This window comes from Lepidothrix coronata, unplaced genomic scaffold (genome assembly GCF_001604755.1).
Source record: "Lepidothrix coronata isolate B3197 unplaced genomic scaffold, Lepidothrix_coronata-1.0 Scaffold31, whole genome shotgun sequence".
Lineage (NCBI taxonomy): Eukaryota > Metazoa > Chordata > Aves > Passeriformes > Pipridae > Lepidothrix > Lepidothrix coronata.
Genome location: NW_016690211.1, coordinates 5,386,846 through 5,396,829, shown reverse-complemented (window position 1 = coordinate 5,396,829; position 9,984 = coordinate 5,386,846). Strand labels below are relative to the sequence as shown.

Here is a 9,984-nt window from a genome sequence, read left to right as displayed (position 1 = left end):
TCCCACAAAATACTGATTTCTCTCTGACCAGTTTTTCATTCTAGCAGTGATCTTTGAGTGAAATGTTTAATTAATCTCCACCTAAATACTGATTAAAAAGTGCTATTTTGATGGAGGCAGAAAAAACTACTGAAACATCTGAGCTTGGCTGTTAAATGACATGATCTCAATTCCTTAAAGTAACTATCCACGTCACCTAAGAGGGTATGGCAAAGATTTATTCTATTAAAGGTTATTCTTTCAGCAGTGAGGTGATTCAATGTGATTTTCTTCTGGCTGTATGAGCTATGATAGCAAGGCAGAGATCTCCTGTCAGCAGTGTGCCCAGCGTCAGAGCAATCCCCGTCCTGCAAGAAGGTATGTGACCTACTCAGGGTTGATTCCCCTCCCCCCCCCCCCCCCCCCCCCCCCCTTTTGTGTGTGCTTTTTTTAAAAAAAAATCTTCCTCCTTTTTTTTTCTCCTTTTTTTTTTTTTTTATTTTGGCAGACGTCCTTGAGCATTTGAAACGGATGTGAGAGTGTTTTTAGTCCTCATGCAAAACAACCAACTAAACATAACAGATTACATCAGCTCAGGCTTTTCAATTCCTGGATGGCAGCAGAGTGCTAATCCAACCTTCATCCTGGATTTCATAAACTGAAACAAGGGAGGCTGGCAGGAGCAGCGCTGCCGGATTGAGGAAGCTGACGACGGTGCAACATGTGGGCAACACACTTTATAAAGCTCATAAACTTGTAGGCTGATGTGTGCAGCTACCACTTTGGATTCTGTACTGCTGCTTCCCTCAGCAAGAGGCACCAGCAGGCTGAGCACTAAAACCTGCTCTTTGGGATGGAGCATTTACCCCTGCAAGACATGAAGGGCTTCCTGTTTCTCACACTCCTCCTGATGCCCGTGCATGCTGGAACTGCTTGGAGTGCGAAATATGCAGTAGATTGTCCTGAGCCCTGTGACAGTAACGCATGCAAAAGTACCTTCCGCTGTAAGCGAACGGTGCTGGATGACTGTGGCTGCTGCAGAGTCTGTGCAGCTGCTCTGGGGGAGACTTGCTATCGTACAGTCTCGGGTATGGATGGTGTCAAGTGTGGCCCTGGGCTGAAGTGCCAGTTTTACACTGAGGAGGATGACTTTGGTGATGAATTTGGTATCTGCAAAGGTAACAATATTCACTTTGCATGCACCCACTGTGGCGATTTGACAGAAACCTACATGTGAGCTTGCCTCCTGCTTGAAAGGTCTAAAGTGGGATTTTTCTGGAAAGTAAAAAATACCTGCTGGTATTAGAAAGTGTTACAGGTAGAGGGGCAGGGTTATTAATGTGAGAATATTGTTTAGACTTGGGGACATGTGTGAGGAAACACAGACAGGGTGTGCTCAGATATGAGATTTTTGACTGGGACTTGGGAGACCCAGGCACTAGTCCTGACGTTTCCACTGATTTGGTGGGTGGCTTTCTTTAAATTGCAAAGACTTTAATCCTGCAAATCCAACCTTGTCACAGGGTTCCTGCCCCTGCTGCATTCTCTGTGGGTGATGTTCCCTCTGGCACTGCCAGCTGCATGCCCAGGGACCAGGTGCTCACTCTGAGGTCTGGGAGATGGAGATAACAGCACTACCTGAGTGCCTCGGGGACATTGCTGTGTTTAATTTAGTCCTGCTTTTGAGAGGCTCAACTACCCTAGGGTCAGGGAAGGCAAACAGTGACCCTCCTCCCTGAAAAATGGGAATAACAGAACAGAGACTGACTGTGAGATGCGCAGCCAGCCACTGCTTTCAGCTTATTCCAGGTATGCTGCATGCTAAATTCTTTAGTCAGAGGCTAAAATGGCGTTTTTTGTTTAAGACCTATTGTCGCTCCATGCAACATCCAGAATCTTTAAAAGGAGAGGAGGTATTATGCTAATAAGTATGATGACAATTTTAAAAAATGAACTATTTTTAAAAAAGAGTTTGCAAAGCATGAATGCAGTGGGTTTTCCTGTGTTTGTGTGCCACTTCAGTAAGTAAATACAGATAAGCCTTAGAATAGCTTCCTTAAAAGGGAAGATGTCTTGGCAGTTAAATATCAGGAGTATTAACAAACTCAGTTAAAGTAATGCCTTAGGACCAGATGCTGCAGAAATCATTCAGGTTGACTTACATATAGAACACACTTACTTACAGTATTTAAAAACAAATTCATGTGCATGGTTGAGTGCCAAACCCAAATACTAATTTTAGTTCTAAAGACTAGAACTTAGGCATAAAGATCATATTTTTTGTGCATTCATGAGAAAAGTATCTTACTGAGATAGTTGGTTGATCTTCACTTTATTAAAAATTACCACAGTGCAAGATCCTGCCTATAATTCTTTTAACAGTTCCTTGGATTTAGTATATACTTTTCAGTTTCCTTATAGGAATTTCTTTGCAATACACTTTGAATAGGAAAAAAGAAATATTGAGGGACATGAGATCTGAATTCCCATAGCTGAATCTTGGATACTCTGGAGAAAATGCAAAGTAAAATGTTTGGGGTTTTCTCCCATTCAGTCAGTGGAAAAACTCTTATAAATTTCAATAAAACCATATCTTGACTTAGAATTGTAAATTTGTCCTTAAATCTTATATTCCTCATATATTTATTTGCACTAAATATTATAGATATAATTTGTAATTATTTTTCTTTTTTCACCTAAGCTCTGAGGTAGCACAACCTTTCTCTGTACATATGAGAATTTGATTAGGCAAAGTATGGGTCTAAATATTATTATTTTATATATGCGTTTACAGCTATGATACCAGGTCATTCACTCATTTTAATAATTTCTATGTTTGTAGTAAATGATAGACTCAGCATAGCTAAATTCTCTCTAGCTTCCTGCAAATATTTTACTTTGAAGTTCTGAAAAATTGATCTGAACTCTCTGTTCTTCAATTTCTTTTTTCTAAAATGGGCAGTATATGTTTCAGAACAATTTTTGGTTACTTTTATTACTATAAGAGTGCATCATATTATTGTCAACAATCTCATTCTTGTCCAAAACAGACTAAAGGAATACTAGTGCTCTTGCTTCCCTTAAATCACTGGGAGCTATTAGCAATACATTTAGGAGCAGGCTACTGCCAAACAAAACCTTCTAGTTGTAAAATTGACTCAGACTTGAGTTTCATCAAATATGAAGAGCAGCATCAATGCCAGGATTTTTCCACACAGAGCCAAGTGCTTTGGGCTCAGTCTTGTTTCCATGTTGTTGCGCACAGCTTTACATCCCAGCTCTCCAGGCTGAGTACCTGCAGCAGGCAGATTGATGCTCCATGTAGTGTGAGCTCTTCACTTGTCTACCAGGGAGGATGTGCACACAAAACTTGTTTCACTTCAGCAGGATTATGGTTTAGTTTTATGTGATCAAGCAGCAAGTCAAAGAGTGTCCTTCTTGGGAAGGGGTGTATGTTGAAGCTCAGTATGGTTTTCCAGGGTGGAGGGACTCACTGTGTAGTCAGTTTAAAGGAACTGGTTGATTTTCTAGGGCTTTTCATTTATAAAACATACCTGTTGTATTTGCAGAGAATCGTAAAATTTTGGCTTCACTTTAGTGCATTAGACTGTTTTTCAGATTGCCCAGGCTGCATAGGAAAACTAAATAATTTGCACTGACTTAAGAGGACTGGACAAACTGAGAAGGACAACCCTATTGTGAGGTGATACATGCACGGAAACTATGCTTGGATCACGAGGCCCCAGAGCTGAAAGTGTGAGACAAAATGAGGGAGAGGTATCATTTGTGCATATTATGGTCACCTTTCTTAAGGTTTTTATGGAAGCCTGGGCTAGATGGTTCCTTGGTGCAGCCCTTTATTGGTCATTCATCTGTGCTTAGGAGGTGAATCCAAAACTCTCTAGACATTGCCATTTAAGGTGACCGTGTACCCTGTGTTGGCAAGGATAGTCTGAACATAAAGACCTTTCTCCTGGGATAGCTCAAACTTCTCTTGGGAATGATCTCATGTTTGGGGTTTTGGAAAGGACATGTTGGACATGGATTTTTCTTGGCTCCATCTTTTCAGCAATGGTCCTGGGATGGTACCCTCTTCAACAGCAAGGCAGAGGAAGACAAGAGCTGTGATCCCTAGTTTCAACTCTGGGAAGTTATGCAATCCAACAAGTGATATGTGTCAGCTATGGGACAGGGCAAATCCCCTGCACCTGACTTAATTTTCTTTGGAAAACATTCAGTCCCATCTTAGCAGCTGTTCTTTGGTGCTTCTCCACAAGCTTGCTCAAGGATGGGAGGTTTGAACTGGGGCTTTGACCATTGCAGTACAACCAAGGAGTTGTCCCAGTGCCGGTGATCCCTTCGAGGATACTCAGGGTATGGCTGGAGACATAAGTGAGCCCCTGTCTGTCTGCCATGGTAAAATAGACCTTTGCTATCTGAGAAGCTGTTGGATAGAAGAAGGCTCTTCCCTAAGAGCCAGTAGCATCTACAGGCAGAGTGCATTTGCTGGATAGCTCCTCAGGGTCAGGTTGCATCCTCCACCCAGAGAGAAAGCAGAGGCCCTGACAACAGTAGTCCAGTACCAGCAACAGATTGCAGCTCTAAGTCATGACAGTTATGTAAGTCAGACAATACCATGCCCAAGAGTGAATTCAGGGACTTTCTGGAGTCATCTTCATTTCTAATTCTTAATTTTTAAATCCAATGCTAGTCCAATTTTGAATGCATCCTCTATGATTACATACTTATATATTGTATATTACTTTTAACTTGAATTTTAATATTAAGAGTGTTTCAGAGAAGGATTACTGATAGGACGTTTTTTAAATAAGTTAGAGGAAACAAAATTATTTATATGATGTGTGTCAAGGTTAGTTAATACTGGAAAATACTTGTAAAAAGCAGTCAGCATGCTGAAATCTTGTAGCTAGGGTTTAGCTGACCTCCACTCAAAGGTTTTCCACTTTCAAGGACATAAGCAGGCCAGCGATCAACACAGATGCTGACTTGGATCACTGAGAACCACTTTGCTATAATTTTTTTTCCAGAGTGTCCCTACGGTAGCTATGGAATGGAATGCAGGAAAACATGCAACTGTCCCTCTGGCATCTGTGACAGAGTAACAGGGAAGTGTTTGAAGTTCCCATTTTTTCAACTCTCTGCTTCAAAGCCTCCCAATCGACGGAAAATAATTTCACACACAGGTAAGACTTTGTGGGGCAGTTGATTTTAGCAGAAAACACCTTGTCCATGATCTACTACCATGCTGTGTACGCTGTGTGTGAGTGATGTGTACTTTGGTGGAGCTGTGCAAAACGCTCACAGCACAAGGTACGTTAATTTTTCTTATTGGCAGCTCACTTAACATGTGTCAAGGACTTAGATCGTCTGTGACACATCATAAAAACATTTTGGAATCTTAAACATGGGCAAAATACTTTGTAGCTCTTTCCTGTGCTAACACTACAACATCATCTGTGCAATTGGAGGCTAGGGTTTGCATTAGTCAGTTCAGATGTGATAACATGTAGCTGCTTTGTGTAGAATAGGATTTCACTGCTAGCTAACTGCTAGCTAACATGGTAAAACAAACATTTTTTTTCCCCATGAAGACAGAACTTTATATGTTTTCAGTTGTCAGTGAACGGTTTTATGAAAAGTTCTATTGTAGTCATTTATCACAGTATCTCTGGAATAAGTTCTTACCTTTACAATTATGTTTGAAGCTTCTAACAGATCTTTCCAGAATTTAAAAAAAAAAAAAAAAAAGAAAAGAAAAAGGAATGTGAGAAACTAAAGTGATTTTGAGGCGGGGAGGAAAGATCACTGAAATGTTTAGATCTGGGATTAAAAATTTTCCCCTTATTTTCCACCTGATGATACTGAGGTATGTTTGACTGAATAATGTTTACTTTAAATATAAACACAAACCAAAATAAATACAAATGTGAAGAGAAGTTAAAAAAAAAATTAAAAAATCAGAGACTTAATCCTAGAACTACTGGGAGATTTATAAGACTTCATCCAAAGGTCTTTGGATTTTATTTCTTTTTCAACTGCAGTTTGTGTGCCTTAATTTTACTCCTGTTATATTAAGCTAGCTAAAGTTTGCTACCTTAATACATGATTTAAGTTTCCCCCCTTCTCTGTTTAGAGAAAGTTAGATGGAAGCAAACTTTCTCAACTTATGCTTATATCACATTTAAAATCATATTTTTCTGTATCTAGCCCATATTCGAAATCTTCCCAGGCAGCCTTATTTTCATTGGTTCCTCCTCCCCTTCCCTCTTTTGCCCTTGCCTTTGGTCCCAAACTATCTGCTGCCCCTAAATTTAACAGCTTGTCTGATCACAGCCATGATGAGATATTTACCACACAGAAACAAAGATTGGTTTTTACACCTGCAAAGGTTTCATACTGACTTCTGTCCTTCCAGAGGTCACTGGAAGCAGACAGAAGACGCTGGGTGGTACTCCATGGGGTGGTCACCCAGAGTTTCATTTAATAATGGCCTTCAGAGGTAGCTAAGGCATCTATGAGATCTTCACTGTATTAAAACAACTGCAAATGCTTCCGTATTTTAAACAGGCAAGTTTCTGACCCATATGTTTTATAAAAACATTATGGCTACACATATCCTAGTAAAATGAAAGGTGTTAGAGTGTGTTCCTGTGCATTGCAATTTGACCCCTGCACAGTCAAACAGTAGGGCAACTGATGGCATGCTTTGTCCCAGCCCAGCTAGCTGTGCCAAACAACCTCAGCCACAGCTCAGGAATCAGGCTCAGCCAGAGACTGTTTCCAGTTGACAAACTAGATATCATTTTATCCTATTTTTGGAGAGTGAGAGAGTTTAGTGGCATGCACCAGGCTATTCCATACTAGCTGGCTGTAGTCAGAGAATAGCTCCAGGTGCTTTAATTTGCTGCTGTAGCTGTTGAGGATATGTTGCTTAGTCCCATGTCACACTGGAGCAAGTGTTACAGTCAGAACTGGAAACTGAAGTCACATCATCAGCCTCATGCTTAAACTATTAGAAAACACATCTGACTAACGTCTTAATTTGGCAGAAATTTTGCAGCTAGGTAATTGGAGGCATTTAGGGAGATTTCTGCAAATTTGCCAGTTAAGGTTTTTCTGAAGTATTCCAAAAAGGAGGGACATTGATGAACAATATTTTAATGCTCTTATATTTGTGAAATCCACCTTTATTTTTGTATCTTTTCAGACAATGACATGGCATCAGGGGATGGAAATTCTGTAAAAGAGGAATTTGTTAAAGAGAAAGCTATTCACCCTCCGATAATGAAATGGCTAAATCCTCGCTGATATTTGCTTACACTTGTAAGACTTTCAAGTGAATGCATTTCTCACAGATTAATGAATAGGCAACAACACACTTTAAGAACAAAGTAGATCTATAGCATATGAAAATGTAATCTCTGAAGGTCAATTGTGATCTGTTTTTAATGAAAAAAATGTTTACTTTAAAATAGACTGTACAGTGTATATGATTTTTGATATTTGTTTTGATAAGTATTTGAACAGAAATGTATTGTGGATTCTTGAATGTATAGTAAAACTGAAAACCTAACGTGATCATTTAAATAATGCCAGAGGCCAACTCCTACAGCCCGAGGCTGGGGAAGCTCTCACTGAAATCAGGGGACAGTTTGGGTGAGTGATACTATTGATGTGGAGCCAACATGAAAGAAACAAATCCCAGGACAGAAAGCAACACCCCTGAATCTCAATAATAATAACATGGGAGAACAACAGTGTGATTAAATTAACCAACGTTAGTTGCTAGTAATTTTCTGGGTTTTGGAAGCTTGGTGACAATTCCTTGGAGATAAATATGCCTTTCTTCAGTGAGAATAGACCCAGCACTTCAGTTTATACATTATGAATAACTCAGGCAAAACACTGCAGACATATATTGTATTTAGGTAGATTTCTAAAGCTAAATTTTGTACAGAGAAACAGCAGATTGGTAAATTCTACTGATTTGTAGAAGGGGATCTGAAACAAAAGAAGCTGCTTACCATTATTTAAATATATATATTTCTATAAACCAACTAATTGGTGCCATTAAGATGACATCTGCATTTTTTGGAGAAGAGTGGGTCCAATGCAAGAGGCCAGCAAATGGACCTTTATATTTTCCACCTTGATTGTTGGCTACAGCCCAGATCTGATTCACAAGGAGTTTATTTGATCTAGTGTAGGGAAGACTTAGACCCTCAGCAAGTAGTAGTTCAGTCAAGACTACAGTATTTTGGTATCCAGTACTTTGTGTCTCAATTGCATGAGCAAGCTGTCCTGTTTCAGCCAGGAGAACAACTTATATGTGTTAGTGTGTTGCAGAACTGGCAGTCCCTCATTCAGTCCAAACAGGACGGATGATACGTGTGTAAGTCGAAAATCACCACTGAGGTGGATTTGCTAATATGTCTGGAAACAACCAGATACTCAGATAATAGAAATTGGTGTAGCTGTGTCAATGAATCTGGATTGTGTGAGTTTAGAAATTGCCTTGAAACGCGGAGCACTCCCATTGGAAATCTGGCTTGAATTGAATAATTCCTTTGAAATTGATGTGAGCTTTGACAATGACTTCAGTAAAAGAAGGAACATATAGTTCAGCAGTCAAAATTTAGTTCAGGATCTGAAAACATACTTTTAAACTAGGAACAACAGAAACTTTTGAGGAGTTGATCCAAGGCCAACAGCTGTGGAAGCAGGATGCTTTCACCAGGGAAAGCAGAGATTAATCATGCTGCTCTACAACAAGAGGATGATGACAACAATAGACATCCAGACATCAGTACAGCAGTGCAGGCTCTCCTGCCATGATAATTGGAGACATATGAACGTAAATTTCAAACTAGCATATACCACATTTCAACTTGTGTTGAATGTTAGGGTCTGAGAGGGAGCAATTTTATCTTGGGCTGTTTACAAGCAAGTGTATTGATTCTCATCTACTGATATCAAAAGTAATTTTTTCTTGATTTCAGTGAGAGCAGGATCAAATCCACAGTCCTTGAGCAGATGATGACAATTATTTAAAGAACATAGTAAATATTGCATACATTATTAATATTTTGCAAGTGTCATAAATGGCATTATGAGTTCTTGAATGTAAATCTAATAAGCTGGTTGGTTTTAAAAAATGTAAGATTATTATTGTTCAATTAAAAAAAAACAACTGAAAGCATCACTGTCTATTGTGTCGATCTATTGATGATAGAGTAAGACTGATGGTGATGGCACAGCCACAGTGCATGCAGATTAGGCACAGTTTTGCTCCCAAATCCACAGAAACACTTTCACAATGGCTGCATCTATTTCAGCAAATTTGCTGGGGACTATTCACCAATGCTGAAGCTGTGTGGTGGCCCATGTCCACAATGACTTGTGTCCATACCTTTCAACCACTTTCATCTCCAAAATGAGGTGGCTGGATCCAAGTTGCCTACCAGGGACAGCCACTCCTTGGTCAACCCCAGAACAAGAAGGGTTTGACAGTTGTCCTGCTGGCCTGGCCACCACCATGCCAGGGACCATTTAGCCCTGGAGAAGTGCCTACAACTCCTTTAGACTGTTTCATTTACCCTAAAGTAGTAACCTGCGAATCCAGACCTACAAGTCAGGAGAAAGGAGAAGATGGAGAGGGATGCCTTGCAGACAATTTTGGATGATTTCTACACTTTTTCATCAAACTTATAAAATGCTTTTGCATTTCTTCAGCTGCTCCAGTGATAGATTGCTCCACACAGAATAGACTTCAGACTGAAATTATAGTATAAGCAAATTTTCTCTCTTATCCTTTGAAATGTCTACCTGTTGCTACTAGTGACAATAGGACTACACCAGTATTTGAAATAATGCAACCATAGAATCATAGAATAGTTTAGATTGGAAAAGACCTTTAAAATCATTTGAGTTCAACTGTTAACCCAGCACTGCCAAGTCCACCCCCATGTCCCCCAAACGCTACAA

At 39.8% G+C, this 9,984-nt stretch overlaps 1 protein-coding gene across 1 annotated transcript; it reads left to right on the top strand.

The window, feature by feature from the left end:
* The first annotated feature begins 487 nt into the window (after positions 1-487).
* ESM1 (endothelial cell specific molecule 1) lies at positions 488-9,170 on the top strand. The gene is made up of 3 exons (XM_017811082.1): positions 488-1,157; positions 5,028-5,183; positions 7,208-9,170. The coding sequence occupies exons 1-3, from the start codon at positions 833-835 to the stop codon at positions 7,306-7,308; spliced, it is 582 nt and encodes a 193-aa protein (XP_017666571.1). The 5' UTR covers positions 488-832; the 3' UTR covers positions 7,309-9,170.
* Positions 9,171-9,984: the final 814 nt, after the last annotated feature.

Excerpts from the sequence above, each read along its gene's own strand:
- ESM1 (XM_017811082.1), top strand. The coding sequence starts at position 833 with ATGGAGCATTTACCCCTGCAAGACATGAAGGGCTTCCTGTTTCTCACA. Across the intron at positions 1,158-5,027 it reads TGAATTTGGTATCTGCAAAG|AGTGTCCCTACGGTAGCTAT; the intron begins GTAACAATATTC and ends TTTTTTTTCCAG. Across the intron at positions 5,184-7,207 it reads GAAAATAATTTCACACACAG|ACAATGACATGGCATCAGGG; the intron begins GTAAGACTTTGT and ends GTATCTTTTCAG.